At 39.8% G+C, this 17,405-nt stretch overlaps 1 protein-coding gene and 1 long non-coding RNA gene across 37 annotated transcripts in view; one reads left to right on the plus strand and one right to left on the minus strand.

The window, feature by feature from the left end:
• The window catches only part of Agtpbp1 (ATP/GTP binding carboxypeptidase 1), a 150,106-nt gene that overhangs the window by 78,496 nt on the left and 54,205 nt on the right, over nucleotides 1–17,405 (minus strand). For all 28 annotated transcript variants that reach the window (XR_001578707.3, XR_013051680.1, XR_013051685.1 and 25 more), the window contains 3 exons: nucleotides 7,973–8,070; nucleotides 3,778–3,894; nucleotides 328–1,016 (listed from right to left, as the gene is read on the minus strand). Coding sequence is in view for 18 of the 28 variants with exons in the window: in XM_076573478.1 (XP_076429593.1) it covers nucleotides 328–1,016; nucleotides 3,778–3,894; nucleotides 7,973–8,070 (904 nt within the window). In the remaining 10 variants the exon portion in view is untranslated. The remainder of the gene's footprint in view (nucleotides 1–327; nucleotides 1,017–3,777; nucleotides 3,895–7,972; nucleotides 8,071–17,405) is intronic.
• Nucleotides 15,512–17,405, plus strand: part of LOC143273506 (uncharacterized) — a 44,008-nt gene continuing 42,114 nt past the window's right edge. For 2 of the 9 annotated variants that reach the window (XR_013051695.1, XR_013051696.1), the window contains exon 1: nucleotides 15,675–15,968. This is a non-coding gene — a long non-coding RNA (uncharacterized LOC143273506). Of the gene's footprint in view, nucleotides 15,969–17,405 lie in introns of all 9 variants that reach the window. The other 7 variants (XR_013051691.1, XR_013051694.1, XR_013051692.1 and 4 more) reach the window with 7 other exon arrangements.

Raw genomic sequence — 17,405 nt, forward strand, 5'->3', positions numbered from 1 at the left:
TCACTGTTTCAACAGGGCTTCTCTGGCCATTTCTGTTGGATTTCTAAGTGCCTGATTTGATGTTCTATTATCTTTCTGCTACTTGCTATGTGTTTGTTCTTGTATACACCTAATGAACTTACTTACTCAAAATCCAAAGTATAGCAATTGTAGATCATTCTCCAGACACAACTATCAACAGGGACAATTTCAGAGCAACCAAAGCATCCTACCAGTGTATCTTAATTCACAGTAGTATTTTCCTAGAGACCCCAAACAGAATTTTTAAGTATGCCTTACATTTTGACAATGGTCTTACTTAGGAGGAGGAAGAAGTCTGCAACTCACCTTTGTACACCATAAGGCCTTTCTAAAATAGGCTCTTTGAATGGAGGTGGAATGTGACCAAAATAATCAGGATAAGCCACCTCTGAATATTCTGGAACAGACTTGGTATTTTTCACAATCTCAATGTAGAGGTCTGAGTCATGGAGTGTTGGTCCATCAGGGACGTCAATAGAGGCGGGCTGTTCTGCTGATGAGTTGGACTCACTGTCGTCGTCATCCTCAGTTTCGACTCCAGTACAACACAGTTTCCCGAGCTGTACTGCCCGCCCTTCAAACAGAGTACTTCCACATGTTGCCACATGTGGACACGCTTTCGTGCATGAGAGGACAGTGAGAGGGAGACCACAGTCCTTCCTTATCCCTGCAGTCAAGCCTGGGGCTACTTGTGAAGGAATATTCTGCAATGTGATTCGGTCTAAGGCCTTCACAATGTCACTGCTGAATGTGTGAACTGAAGAAGCAGTTCTGTTCTGACCACCCAGCTGCTGTGGCAGTGTCCTGTCACTGCCTTTGACTTCGTCCTTGGCTTCTTCTCCCTTAGGAGACACTTTCTCCTTCATCACAGCTCCTCTCTTTACACTACCTGAATTCCCAGACGCTTCCTCTCCAGCTGTAGGGACAACAATAGGGCCTCGAACTTTCCCCTCAAACACAAAAGGTTTGGGTTCTTTAGAGATTAATTCATAGTCCTGTTTAAGAAAAAGTAAGTTTAATCTGTTATCTGTCAGTATTAAAATATGCTAATAAAAGTAAGATCATATTTGTTTCACATGCTCCTTCTGAAACCTAACATCTTTTTCTGACCGTCATGGGCTCCCGACATGCATGTGGTGCACATAACAAACATGCAGGCAAACACTCATACACATTAAATAAACACACACACATACACACACATACACACACATACACACACATACACACACATACACACACAGAGAGAGAGAGAGAGAGAGAGAGAGAGAGAGAGAGAGAGAGACAGACAGACAGACAGACAGACAGACAGACAGACAGACAGACACTGGGAGACAATGCAAAAACAGAATGCTTGCTTAGTGGGCAAGAGAACCAGAGTCCAATCCTCTTCTGCCCTGCAAAAAGAGACTTCTTTTTGTTGCCTACAAATGACATTCATTTCATTTCCAGCCAGCAACTGAATAAGCAAGGTTTATACATCTGGGAACAAAGTGGATATTGGTCAGGATGCAGACACATCTAGCTGTCATAGATTTCAATGGTTAATATTGAAAGCAACTAATTTCACATATTCTTAATGTCATATTATATGCCAGGAATTCATTCAATGATGGTTGAATAAGATTCTTTCAAACACTATTAAGAGAATCAATAAACTTTTACAATCCTCAATAATATATCATTAAATATTTCTTCTTACTATTCAGGCATACACTTCAAACTCTGAAACTTTTAAAATGAGAAAGACAATCAAGTACGAGAACAACTCTTGGCAATAAATCCAGTTATGTAAATAAAAACAAAGTGCTATTTCCCTAACATATAGGACTAAAATAATTAACACCTATAACTTAATGGCAAAATACACAACACACTAATAAGTGCATATTGCCTTACTTACCTGAAGTAGCATATCAGGAGCTCTGACTCTCAGATAGATATGTCTTTACTTGCTACATTTAACTCAGACCCAAATTAGAACCAAACACACTAAGGAAATAACCAAGAACAAGCTGGCCACCCGTTTACATTGTTACATCATTGGAGGCTATACAGGAGCCCATCAAGCCTAGCTAAGCGGTAAACTAGGATTAGGACATGGGAATCTAAATACAGATGTGTATCACAATTTGGAAAGGAGAAGTGGCTTGGAAAATCTAAATCAGTGGTTCTCAACCTTCCTAATGCTGTGACCCTTTAATATAGTTGCTCATGTTGCAGTAACCCCAACCATAACATTATTTCCTTGCTACTTCCTAACTGTAATTTTGTACTGTTAGGAACTGTAATGTAAATAGCTGATATGCAGGATATCTGATATGCAACCCCTGTGAAAGGGTTGTTCGACCCCCGAAGAAGTTGTGACCCACAGGTTGAGACCCCCTGATCTAAATCCTAACCTGACACCCATTATAAAAATTATAAAATTACTCTACTGTACTCCCACACCAAAGCTATAACTTGTATAGCATTATATATCCCTATATGCATATAACTATAGGAAAATAGGTGAAGTCATTATATTCTAGCTAATCAATTCCTACCCAAAACCACTATAACATTACTTGACTGCTTTGATTTACAAAGTATTCATCTTCAAATGTTCAAGTGAAGCCAAATACATTAAAAAAGAGTAACTCAACAGCTGTTCTAGGTTAAATGGAAGAAAAACTTACTCACTCTATATTCTTCACCAAATGCTCTTCCTAGCTCCCTCTCCTTCCCTCACTGCTCCCCAGTTGACCTCCCCTGCTCACCCCAACTCCTTTCTCCCTGACTCCTGACCTCCTTCTACTTTCAGTTTCAAAGTTCCAATGAGCTTCAAACCTACAAGAAGGACAAGGAATGAGGAGACAAGAGGTTAACTTTCACTGTACTCCAAGGCTCCTAAGTTTACTCCCAAAGACAAAAGAAAAACTGGCAAATAGTTCTCATTTATGTCTCACTTATAAACTCACTGTAATCTGTCTTTAATCAACTGTAATTAAGGATATGGGATTTGGAGAGCAACAACATTTATAGCAAAAGCTACTCAAGTCTTTGAGGTTAGCTAGCCCAAACACATACTTTTTGGCCTTGATTTCACTGTGTAAACCAAGCTGGCAGTCTGAACTCACAGAGATCTACTTGGATCTGTTTTCCTGGTGCTAAGATTAAAGGTGCATGCCACCATGCCCAGCCAAACTTAGACACTTGAAAATCAGACTTAAGAGCCCAGCACAGTCAAAACAGAGAGAACAAAAAACTACATCTACTAACTGCCAACAATTCAGTCAACATGGTGTGTTGTATAACCCAAGCTGAATCACTCTGTCACAGTAAATGAGAATGAGAAATGCTAAGAATAACTGCACTGCACTGTCGGGGCGGCAGGCTGCCCGCTCTGTGCTGACTGCTGCTGTGTTACAGGGGTACCAAGGGGAGGGGAGAGCTGCACAACTCCTCAGCACCACCAACACAAGGAAGACTGCGCTGTGCTTTTATAATGCCATTGTAAGAATGTAAGACAAATTTTAAAAAGCAAGCCAAAGTGCTGAACCGAAGTGATTATAAAATGTAAAAACTAGCCCAATGCTCTCTCTTCTTACAGGTCATCAACTCAGCTTGAAATGTCAATATTACGGTCCCATATCATCCAGGAAACCAAGATGAATGCCATTTTTTTCAGAAATGAAAAATGGCAATTACGTGCATAAAGGAGAAAAAATGAACTTTTATTAAAACCAGGTAAGACCAAACGTTCTATATTTATACCTGAAAATCATCAACAAGCTCAGGAAAGAGGTGTTCATACATTTTTAGTTCTTCTATTGTTCGTCCTGGTACTTGTTGTGGTTTTAATTTGTTAATATCTGTTTCAATATCATCATTCTGAAATAATAAAACATGTCATTAGTATAAAAATACAAAAATGTTAGAGACTATATTTTATATTTGAAATGTTCCAAAATATTATTACTTACGGTTAGTAAATAATTACTAATAAAGTTTATATTCAATTTAATTGTAAATCAGTTCTTTTAATAAGTTGGAGATTATCATTGGTGCTGATTTTGTTGTTTGGTCATGGTTAATCTTAAAGTAACAGACAAGAGTTTTCAGGCTCGTCAAGATGAAATAAAAATAAAAATACAAAAAATAAAGATCACATATGCTCTCTTCAATATCCCTATCATTCTGCTGTAAAGTAAAACTCAAGAAAATTAAATTGAAAACATTTATATAGAACAAAAATGGTAACAAAGTAGCTAACATTCGATGGCATGCACCAAACTCCCTTATGTAAGTCATTCTGTACAACACTATAAAGTAGAGATGCTTATTTTATCTCCACCATCTGACCGAGGATGGGGAGTGATGTGCACCAAATGTTAAGGAGCTTACAATTGGACAACCTGGAATATAAAACTAGTTAGAGAGGTTCCAAAGTATACATTATAGCCAGTGTGTGGCTTTTTTTTTGTGTTTTTTTTTTTCAGATACAAGTGCCCAAAATGTGCCTTTAAGGAAAAAGAAAAGGGGGGGGGGGATAAATCCCAACTATGTCCTCAAACAAAAAAGACATGTCATCAATTTTGTCCCTAAATTTTTTTATCTTGTATTTTTGAGTCTCACTATGTAACCCTGGCTGTCCTCTTTAAGCTCTTTAAAGAATTGATGTGCCTCATGACAGGAGGGCAAGTGTTAGTTCACCTAGGACCCACAGTACCCTCTAAGATCCTTAACAGCTTACCTCTCACAAACTCATAACTTTCACAGATGGGTAAGGAGGCATAGAAAGACCAGTTACTAATTTTCAAGTGGGCCTCATTTATAATTTCCTATTTATCATATTGTCATAAACTACTTCATTTCTACCCTAAAGCAAATTTATTTTATTATGCTTAAATCCTTCATATATAGTACCTAATATATATGAACATTAACTAATAATCTTAAGGAAAAAATATATGATACTTCTCAACATTTTATATTTGGGAATTTGCTTTTATTCATATAATCAATGAATAAGATTTTGTAATTCCTATTAATAAGATATTTGTTTTATTTGCATATTATCATTAACATGTAATTATTACTCTGTGAGTATATAATTTCACTTAAGTTTTTATCTATCAACAAATAATGTTTTAATTTTCTTGATGAACATGTAATCATCCAAAGTAAAAAATACAAAGTTATTTTTTCTTGCAGGGCACACGCCTTTAATCCTATCTCTTAGGAGGCAGAGGCAGGTGGATCTCTGAGTTCCAGGCCAGCCAGGACTGCACAGAGGCATATGGCTCGCTGTTAGAAACAACCACTCTAGCATTAGAAAGGGGAAGAGTGTGCGGACTCGTGCTGGTGAGAAAAGGCGGTCTGGAAGACGACCACCAACCACAGCAGAGCAGCCCCAGGTTTCCCACTGCAGCACAGCCGTTCTTGAAGAACCTGTGGATCCTCCCTAGAGGCGAGCAAAACTGAGGCTGCCCAAGTGCAACAGCCAACCTAAGGCAGAGGCAGAGGCTCGTGCAGCTGCAGCTCGAAGTCTTGGCCAATGCATCATGGGCTTGAAGAGGACATTTCAGTAAAACACATAGCAGTGGTGAGGAAGTGGAACCTCCACCACACTGCCTGGCCCCTTGCATACATAGCCTTCTGTGCCTTGTCTACACTGCTGTGAGGATTTGATGGTTATAGTGCATGAAAAGCTTGGATTGGCACACGGTTAAGTGTTCAATAAATACTATTTTTTCATTCATAACCATAAATGTTTTGTTAAGGTGAAGTAGACAATATGTGAGCAATCACTGTCCCTTTTAACTCAGTGAAAAATGGACACCAACAACTGTTTTTCAAAGATACCCATGTCAAGAGCAAAGAAATTTATGGAAATGTTTCAGATGAATGGACCAAGTGAGAGACAAGGAAACGCAGTATATAAGGCTAGATCCTGCAGCAGAGAGGGTAAAAATCCTCATAAAGGACATTACAAGAGCAAATGATAAACTGGACACAGATGGCAAGTTGGTAGAACATCAATAGCTGTCCTGCAGTTATGGTGTATGTTCATGGGTGAAGGTCCAAAAGAGCTGACATATCTAACCCACTCTCAAATACCTGTTTTTGAGCATGTGCATACATGCACACAGTTTTCTAGCAGCCAAATCAGTCACTGTTCCAATTCTCCTAACTCCCTAATCTTTATACTCTTAACCATCACAGGTATTTTTAATTAGAACTATGAGAAGTAAAGAATCAACTATACCAAATATACTTCAATGTTTATTACTAAAATATTGGTAGAAATTCATATGCTAATCTCATGAATTTCACTACCCCAAAGTACCCTGCAAAAACTCCCAAATGCATTTCAACACCCCTCCTCTTCCCTGAGAATGTTATTCACATCTGGGAACCTACCAATTCCATTACTTATGTTAGGTCCAAACACCCAGTTACCCAAGAATGATCTTAACATCAAAGCCTGCCCTATTTTTCTTTGTGATCACATCAGTGGTAATGAAATTAGTTCTGTATTATTATTAAGATACATCTCCCAGTATTCTAGACTCTGGAAAGTCAAATACATAGTGTGCCCCAATTTTAAGGTAGTATTCCAAGATTTTTTTTAAGTATTATTTATTTTTAATTCATGTATATGAATGTTTTGTCTGCCTGAATATATGTGCTCTGCATGTGTGCCTGGTACTTGCAGAGGCCATAAACAGTGTCAAGTGTGGTGATATTGTGTTCCCCAATATATTGTGCACCTAATAAACTTATATGGGATCAGAAAAGAGAACAGCCACTAGATAGACATAGAGGCCAGAAAATGGTGGTCTTTAATTATATCACTTGGGAGGCAGATATCCAAATGGATCTCTGAGAGTTCAAGACCACACTAGGAACAGAGTCAGGTGTGGTGACACACACCTTTAATCCCAGGAAGTGATGGCAGGAAGCAGAAAGGTATACAAGTCGTGAGGACCAGAAACTAGAAGCTGTTAGCTGATTAAGCTTTTAGGTTTTTGGCAGCAGTTCAGCTGAGACCCATTCAGGTGAAGACTCAGAAGCTTTCAGTCTGAGGAAACAAGATCAGCTGAGGAACTGGAGAGGTGAGGTGGCTGTGGCTTGATCTGTTTCTCTGATCTTTCAGCATTCACCCCAACACCTGGCTCCAGGTTTGTTTTTATTAACAAGACCTTTTAGAAATTCGTCTATAGTCAAGTCCCATGGAGCTGGAGTTAAACTTTTATGAACTGCCAATTGAATGCTAAGCATCAAATCTAGTCCTCTGCAAGAGCAGCAAGTCCTCTTCACTGCTGAGCCATCATCTCTCCAACCCCAACAGTCCAATATAAGAAAGAAAGTCCAGGAAAAAAAAGAAAGAAAGAAAAAACAGAATCAGGCAGAGATAAAATTAGCTCTCCCCTTAAAGCAGGCGGTAAACAAGTTAAGCAGCTGACAATCAAAGAGACCACTTTTCTGAAGATGCTGTAATGACTCGTCTGCGCCAAATAAAACAGAGAAGAGTCTCTGAGCTTCCAGACAAAGCACAACAGTGAGAGCACACCAGCCTCTTCAGCTGAACAGCTCAGGTATAAAGCAACAGCTTTACATTTCCTCTTAGAAATTGTGACATCATCACTAAGCACCTCTGTTACAGACTATATTCCTAGTATTTTTACAGCCCCACAAGATTGCTGACAGAGGAAGAAACTGCTACAGCAGTCACAAGCCGCTCTCCTTAGAGCCCTTATGTTTCCAAAGCTAAGTCAGAAAGCTTGAAATCTTTTTCTTCAGGGCCAATGGCCAGCACATTAGGGCTGTTTTCTGACCAATAGATTCAGCTACAATAGAAAGACATGGATAAAACATTTTATCTATAGTCTTATGCATCAACAAATCTATTTTAAAGCTGAGATATACAATTTATAAAGTTTACTAATGATAAAAATGTACCAACCTTAAAATTTTGATCTAGGTCATCTTCATTTTCTACTTCATTTTCAGCTTCTAAATCAGCATCGTCATTGTCGTCACTTTCATCTACCACATCATCCACTGTGATACAAAACACACGTCAGTCAGAGGCAAGGACCTACGAGGCAGACGCGCACAGTGTGCATAAAGTATCCGATCGCCAAGGAAAGGCAAGGAGATTTCTTTTATAATTGAATTATCACGTTCATCTACTCAACAAATTTTTTTTCTTTTTTTGTTCTTCAACAATTTCATATATTAGGTTTTGTTTTTGTTTTTGTTGTTCCGTTTCCTTTTTAGATTCCTTACTAAAAACACCTATAAATATATCTCAACCCTAGAAACCAGAGAAAGTATGTGGAAGGGCCCTAAAACTTAGAAAACTACAAATTAATTGTTTTACTACTGATGTTCTCAGTTACAAATCTAGTAATGTTCTATGTTACAGTAGCCCAAATGAAGTATTCTGATAAACCTCAATAATTCACTTCATTCCTTGGCAATTATTTATTTCACTGACCATGTGCCACATACTGGGTTACAAACTAGGAACTTTTTAAAGATATAATTACTGCCCTAAAGGAGGAATGCCAGGCAGACAGTAAATGGCCGCAAAGGACATAGGGCCAAGGGATGACCATTGAGCACTTCACAGGGCAGCACCTCAAGGAGACCTAGGCGCTGCACAGTGAGGCTCTAAGAGGAAGTATAACAAAGTGAGATGATCGTTTTGATGTCTAATTTCTTGAGTTCCTTATATATTCTGGATATCAGTCCTCTGTCAGATGTGGGGTTGGTGAAGACCTTTTCCCATTCTGTAGTCTGTTGTTTTGCCTTGTTGACCGTATCCTTTGCTCTACAAAAGCTTCTCAGTTTCAAGAGGTCCCATTGATTGATTGTTTCTCTCAGTGTCTGTGCTACTGGTGTTATATTTAGGAAGTGATCTCCTATGCCAATGAGTTTAAGACTACTTCCTACTTTCTCTTCTAGTAGGTTCAGAGTAACTGGATTTATGTTGAGGTCCTTGATCCACTTGGACTTAAGTTTTGTGCACGGTGACAGATATAGATCTATTTGCAGCCCTTTCCACATTGATATCCAGTTATGCCAACACCATTTGTTGAAGATGCTTTCTTTTTTCCATTGTACACTTTTGGCTTCTTTGTCAAAAATTATATGTTCATAGGTGTGCGGATTAATGTCAGGGTCTTCAGTTCGATTCCATTGGTCCACATGTCGGTTTTTATGCCAATACCAAGCTGTTTTTTATTACTGTAGCTCTATAGTAGAGCTTGAAGTCAGGGATTGTGATGCCTCCAGAGGTTGTTTTATTATACAGGATTCTTTTGGCTATCTTGGGTTTTTTGTTTTTCCATATGAAGTTGAGTAGTATTCTTTCCATGTCTGTGAAGAATTGTGTTGGTATTTTGATGGGGATTGCATTGAATCTGTAGATTGCTTTTGGTAAAATTGCCACAGTCCAATTAAGAAATGGGCTATAGAACTAAACAGAGAATTCTCAATAGAGGAAACCCAAGTGGCTGAAAGACATTTAAGGAATTGCTCAACATCCCTAATCATCAGGGAAATGCAAATCAAAACAACTCTGAGATACCACCTTACGCCTGTCAGAATGGCTAAGATCAAAAACACTGAAGACACCTTATGCTGGAGAGGATGTGGAACTAGGGGAACTCTCCTCCACTGCTGGTGGGAATGCAAGCTTGTACAACCACTTTGGAAATTAATATGGCGCTTTCTAAGAAAATTGGGAATCAATCTCCCCCAAAATCCAACTATACCACTCTTGGGCATATACCCAAGGAATGCTCAATCATACCACAAGAGCACTTGCTCAGCTATGTTCATATCAGCATTGTTTGTAATAGCCAAAACCTGGAAACAACCTAGATGCCCTTCAACTGAAGAATGGATAAATAAAATGTGGCATATATACACAATGGAATACTACTCAGCAGAGAAAAACAATGACATCATGAGGTTTGCAGGCAAATGGATGGATCTAGAAAAAATCATCCTGAGTGAGGTAACCCAGACTCAGAAAAACAAATATGGTATGTACTCACTCATAGGAGGATACTAGATGTGGAACAAGGATGACTGGACTGCTACTCACATCACCAGGGAGGCTACCTGGAAAACAGGACCCCAGGAAAGACATGGGGATCGCCCAATGACAGAGAAATGGCTGAGATCTACATGAACAGCCTGGACATGAGTGGGAGTAATGAAGGGCGAGGGTCGAGGGAAAGAGAGCCTGTGGGAGCGGGAGATCCCAGCTGGATCAAGAACAGAGAGGGAGAACAAGGAATAGGAGACCATGGTAAATGAAGACCACATGAGAAAAGGAAAAACAAAGTGCTAGAGAGGCCCACAGAAATCCACAAAGATACCCCCACAATAGACTGCTGGCAATGATCGAGAGACAGTCCGAACTAACCTACTCTGGTGATGGGATGGCCAAATACCCTAATAGTCGTGCCAGAAACCCCATCTAACGACTGAGGGATCTGGATGCAGAGATCCACGGCTAGGCCCCAGGTGGAGCTCTGGGAGTCTAATTAGCGAGAAAGAGGAGGGTTTATATGAGTGAGAATTGTTGAAACCAAGGTTGGATAAAGCACAGGGACAAATAGCCAAACTAATGGAAACACATGAACTATGAACCAAAGGCTGAGGGGCCCCCAACTGGATCAGGCCCTCTGAATGGGTGAGACAGTTGATTGGCTTCATCTGTTTGGGAGGCATCCAGTCAGTGGGACCGGGTCCTGTGCTCAGTGCATAAGCTGGCTGTCTGAAACCTGGGGCTTATGCAGGGACGCTTGGCTCAGTCTGGGAGGAGGGGACTGGACCTGCCTGGACTGAGTCTACCAGGTTGATCTCAGTCCTCGGGAGAGGCTTTGCCCTGGAGGAGGTGGGAAAGGGAGGTGGGGTGAGGGGAAGGGGAGGGGGGCAGGAGGGGGAAGAACAAGGGAATCCGTGGCTGATATATAGAACTGAATGGTACTGTAAAATTAAAAGGAAAAAAAAGAGAGAATGCTATTTTAAAAAAAAAGAAAGTGAGATGATAGGATATTGGGAAAATTAATATGATTGACATGTAGAATGTGCTTGGGAAATTTAAATAAATAAGTAACATAGGATGGATATTACACAGTCTGCCAAGTCAGTTAGATTTTAAACCTACAAAACATAACCCCAGGATTTCCAAGCAAAGAATGGCTTGATACAACTTGCATTTTCTGGCAGGTATAAGAGGAGAACATATGAGTGAAGTAGCACCAATCAAGAGGGACAGTTAAGGCTAAGGGAATGAAAGAAAACAGCTTGAAGAAACACTCACAGAGTTCCATGTAAAAGGACATGGAGCATAACTATGGAGAGACAGGAGTAAAGCACCAGGCTGCTCACAGAGTAATGGCACTTTCAACCCAAAACACTCTTCAGGAAAAAAAAGCACTAAATTCAACAAAGGCCTATTGCAAACAGAAAAAATACCTGATTCAATAGTGTGGGAAATCAGAGTTTAGAAATGGAGAAAAAAAATGTTTTTAACTTGAGGCCAAATGTTCCAAGTATTTTCCTTTAGGTACATGCTCCAAATGTGAAACATCATACAGCTTCAGAACACCTGACACTTTCTTACAGCATTGCATTGCTAAGAATTAACTATACCTTCAGCATACAATCAAAACCAGTGGCTATAAATCAAAGCTGTCATCTGCTTTCTTGTATATATTAACCACAGCAATGCAGGAAACACTTCTACATATCTTTCTGATAGCTAGTAAGACAAATACAGGGCATCCCTGGGATACCACCATTAAAGGAAAAGGACTCAGAAACTATAAACAAAGGAATTGTTCTCACTATGCCTATAAATAAGGTCCACCTCCCCTCTATGTGTTGTATGTATTAGATCTCTAAAGCTAATCTCTAAGGCTAGCCTACAGGTGTTGATATATCTGTGTATAGAGATACATTTTTTAGGCGTTTAGGTATGCGATATGCAGTGTGTATAAAGGTTTGATTTTATAAACATGCAGACACAGATTAGGAAAACAACTATATTTTATTCATTTTCCTTGTACCTGGTGCTTTTAAATTTTTTGTCATGGTTTCCTGGGTAACACTGTAATGATATCCTCCACAATTCATCCATCTAGCCTTCTCAATGAGTAAGTCCTTTCTTTTTCTATCTTACTGACCTACATGATTTGAGATATATCTTTTAATATCTCATTACTATTTCTGAGGTACAGTATAGGCAAAAGTTTGTAACACTGTTCAAAATAACTGCCAATTTCCTTAATAAATTTTATCTGGAATCTCTTCATGGTATTTACTGAAATAACTGATTTCCATTTTTTGACCTACTAATAATCAACTTCACCCATTTTAATAATACAGTGAACTTCGTTTCTTAAAAATAACCAGGATGTCTTACACAAATAAACACTGCCCGGTTCAATCTGCTCTACTGTAGGATTTGTACACTTGTTTTGATTAGTGAGATTTAGCTGCATGCTGTCTCCGGTAACCCTTACCAGGTTTTGCTTTCAGCCCATGCTAACTTCTAAACTTTTCTTTTTTTTCTATGCTCTGGAAAATAAAGCATGGGAAAATTCCTTGAAAGTTGAGAGAACTAATCTATGATGTCATCAACAGTTGATATCAGCAAACAAACTTGACTACATACTCCATTTCAGGTTTTTTATTATTCCAGTCAGTTTTAATCAATTATATGTCCCTAAAATACTATTTCAATTATATATTCAAATTGTTTTAATCAATTAATGTCCCTAAAGTACTATTTCAATTATATTTCAATTAAATGTATTGTAAATAATCAATTAAAATGTATTAAGAGTGTTCTCTGTAGCGTGACTTTGATTTACATCATCCCCTCGTTTAACTTGCCAGGTACTCAGAGGCATACTTACTCATCTACTGACTACTTCACTGATCACAGCTTTGACTTCACCCTGCCATGCAGCATATGTATGGTCCTGTCTCATGCTCATTTCCTTCTGGGTCTGTACTCTGTAAACAGTGCTCCTTATATACATTTTCTAGTTTCCTGTCAAGCTTTCCACACCACTTCTTTAACTCTCCAGTAAGTATCTGCTCTTTCACCCAGTGTAAGAGTCCTGATCTTTTAATACAATGTTGTTGTGGTTGCTTTTGACTTTTTGTTTGAGACAGTATCTCGTTGTGTAGGTCTAGCTGGCCCAGAACCCACTGTGTACACCTGGCTGGCATCAAATGCAGAGATCTACCTATCTTCTGCCTCCCAAGTGCTGGTAGTAAAGGCCCTACCACAGCAGCCTTTAATAAGAATATTTTATCTCTTTAGATTTACTATCGAAACTGACATGCTTGCTCATGTTTCACAGTCAGATCTCTAAAAGGTTCGTTATTCATCTCTGAAACTCCTTTGCTTTTTACATAGCAGTGGTGGGTTCATTCAAGAGAAACAAAGGCCCCCAAAGTTTTACCCAGAATGACACAGGGGCAGTCTCTGATGTTAGCCTGTGTAGTCCTAGGGGCCAATGGGGCCAAGCTGAACACCTCTTGTTGAGTATGTTACAAATGAAAATGTACATTTCTTCAAGTACCATTTTAGAAATGCAAGAATTATATTGGGAAATCTATCAACATGAAATTTATTTGTTCATGTACAAGGCTCTGCTTATTGTAACATTATGAGCCTTCTAACAAAACTGGTTGTTATGTCATAATATTAATGCAGTGACTATTAGGTATTACAGAGTGGGCAAGTTCTAGCATTTAATACAACTGTTCTTCTGTGGGGCCCTCTGCATTCTCAACATCTGAATTCATCACTTGACTGGCTAGATCAATACTTCATTCATCACTTAAGGAAGGGCACATAATATATACAGCTCCACAACCACATATCTAAGAACATACCACCTTCGTAATGGAAGCTAGTGAAGGTGTAGAAACCTCAGATCAGAACTTTTTCCTTCAGATCTTCATAGATGGCACTTCACTATCTTTTGGCACTCAAGAAGGCAAGTCCTGAGTCTAGCTCTACCCACTCAGCAAATAATAAATGTACCCTTATGATCGTCATACAATTTATAAAGGATGCTAAAGAGAAAATAGGGGTTAAAACTGTAGTTGTGATAGAGATCTATTCCATTTTGTCCCTGGGTCATGACAGTTGCCAAATCCCCTGGGATTTCCTGGGTGGCAGGAATGTCTTCTATTCTAATGAGGAAACCCTAGGTAGCTTCAAGATGGAGGCTGGTGACATGACTAAACAAAGGGCTGGGGATTTCAACCCTGTTTCTCAGCCTCTGAGGAGGGAAGGAGGACCTACAAACTAATTAGTCATCAACAATCAATGGTTTAATCGATCATGCCTATTTTATGAAACCTCCATAAACTTTCTAAAGAATGTAGCTCAGAGAGCTTCCGGGGTAGTGAACACATCAAGATGTTAGGAGGAGGATGTGCTTGCAGAGAGCGTGAATCCTATTCTGCACTTCCTTCTGACTATACCTGAATTGTATCCTTTATAACAAACAATGTACACAGTGTTCCTGGCTGGTGTGAGCTGTCCTAGCACAAATCTATATCTAGCAAATGATCAATACTAACAGAGTCTTGTGGAAACCCCCTAACAACTTTATAGTCACTCCAAAAGAGAGGAAGCCTGGGCATACAACAGGTATCTAATGTGGAAGTCTTGTGAAATGGAGCTCTACTTCTATGGTGTCCATACTAAGTTAGGTAGTTGGGAAATGGACTAAAATGCTGTGGGATGATCTGTATGTCCTGTGGGAGCCCATTCTCAGGTTCTTTGTGGCGTTACCCAGCAGGTCCGTATAGAGGATGATTAGGACCATGGGCCTGAGTGCAGGTGTTTGAGATGGTCTGCACTTGGCTGTGCTGGGGGATGGTCTGTATGTCAAGTTGCTCTGATTGGTTAATAAATAAAACCTGATCGGCCGTGGCTAGGCAGGAAAGATAAGCGGGACTAACAGAGAGGAGATATAAAAGGACAGAAAGGCAGAAGGAGACGCTGCAGCCGCCGCCATGACCAGCAGCATGTGAAGACGCCAGTAAGCCACCAGCCACATGGCAAGGTATAGATGTATGGAAATGGATCAATTTAAGATAAAAGCACAGTTAGCAAGATAAGGACAGTTAGCAGGAAGCCTGCCACGGCCATGCGGTTTGAAAGCAATATAAGTGTCTGTGTTTACTTGGTTGGGTCTGAGCGGCTGTGGGACTGGCGGGTGACAGAGGTTTGTCCTGACTGTGGGCAAGGCGGAAAAATCAAGCTACACTAAAATGACAACATTCATCTAATCATCCAAAAGTAGAGAATTTTTTGATATGATGGCCAAGAAACAGTCCAGACCTATTCCAGAGGAACTCCCATGTTAGCTAAGGAAGGCTAAAATATAATTCTGACACACTAGAAAGGAATGGAAAACAGAATAAGGACATCCTCCTTGACCAAGGAGTCTACAGAATCTTCCCATCCCATTTGAATGAAGGCTTGTGAGTTAACAACTAAACACATTTCTAGTTTAGTGATTCATCAAATATGAGAAACATACAGAAAAGGATCCCACAGAAAAATATCACCTTTCTCATTTTTTCCCATGCCTGGTGAATTCACTACACTGCAGGTGAACTTTCACTATCCCTTAATCTGGACTCTGACTAAACATCACTCTGAGAATGTATTCTACTTCCTCCTTGCTGTTACTTCCTGTTGCATCATAGAAGAGCTTCCCCAGCCTTCCACCAGCCAGAACCACCATTTAACACCTACAGTGCACACCTCGTCATTCCTACATTTAGAGGGGGAAAGCAAGATGTCCAAAACTCCAATTAATGCACCACTGGAGCCAGAGACACTGCACTGGAGAGGAAGAAGACTGTGCTGGTCCTCGGCCTTCCTCTACCACATCAGGGTAACTGCTTCCTAAAGTCTCCTCTTGCCTGCCTGTCAGAATCCTACAAATGTCCTCACTTTCAAAGTCTGTGAGAAATTTCAGAAGAACAGAAAGGAGAAATCATAAAACTATTTCACTCAGCTATCTTACTCAGAACTTTCTAGACTCAATCTTGTTGACTTTTAAACTTTGTATTTTTTTTATTTTAATACACACACACACACACACACACACACACACACACACACACACACACACACACACACACACACACACACACACATACTCCTGTAGAGGTCAGGGGATAACTTGCCAGAGTCCATCTTCTTCCAACTTGTGGGTCCTGAGGATTGAACTCAATTCATCAGGCTTGGTATAACATGCCATTACCTACAAGCTATTTCATCAGCCTGACTTTTGAAAGAAGTTGATTCATTTTGGATTTCATGTCAACTAAATCTGTGTTTAGATAATTCAATTTTTTTTAAAAATTAATAATAATATACCTTATTTAATAAATCCATATTAAGGATTAAAAACTACTGATTACTTGAAAACTTTTAAAACATTTATTTCAAGTATTTTATAAATAATTAAAAATTTAAAAAACTTTTTCAAAGATATAATTAATTAGAAAACAGAATTCTATGAATATCCATGCAAGCATTGCAGCTAGGATAGAAAGGTATCCTGGTAGTCAGGAGCCAAGGAATACCACAAAGTCATGATAAGCATAGCAGCTTACAGCTCTGCTTGAGAGAAAGATTTCCCCAATGCAAGCATAACAGCTCTGCTCCAGCAGGGGAGGAGGATCTGCCCAGCGAAGTTCTCTGCTGTCTGCTCTACTCTCTCTCTCTGTTCTCTCTGCTCACTCTCTGCTCTCTGTTCTCTGCTCTTCTCAGGTCCACACGTTATGTTATAGCTCTGCTCAGATCCTGGGAACGTAACAACTCTGCTGTTAGGGGAAAGCTTCCCCGGCAATAGTGTTACAGTTCTCTATATCTGAGCTCCACTCTGGCAAAAATGTCACACCAAAATAAACCTAACTCAAGAGATTTACTGGGAAGGAAGAATCCAGGAGGGTGGCTGCCTCAGGTGAGCAACAGCAGCAAACTGAACAAGGTACAGACCTTATGTAGGATTTCATCGGAGATCGAGACAGGGTTTCTCTGTGTAGCTTTGCGCCTTTCCTGGAACTTGCTTTGTAGACCAGGCTGGCCTCGAACTAACAGAGGTCCTCCTGCCTCTGCCTCCCTAGTGCTGGGATTAAAGGCGTGCGCCACCACCACCCAGCAGGATCAGTGGATTTTTGTGGTGTGGTTCTGGGGCAAGCTCAGGGATTGCTGCAATTTCAAGCCCTAGAACTGAGGTCAAGTCAGGATCAGGGTTTTTTTTCTTAGGCACAGGTCTCAGGTCAGGGGCAGAGCATTTTTTCCTTGGCCCTTTTTACCCTAC

This window comes from Peromyscus maniculatus, chromosome 5, assembly GCF_049852395.1.
Source record: "Peromyscus maniculatus bairdii isolate BWxNUB_F1_BW_parent chromosome 5, HU_Pman_BW_mat_3.1, whole genome shotgun sequence".
NCBI lineage: Eukaryota > Metazoa > Chordata > Mammalia > Rodentia > Cricetidae > Peromyscus > Peromyscus maniculatus.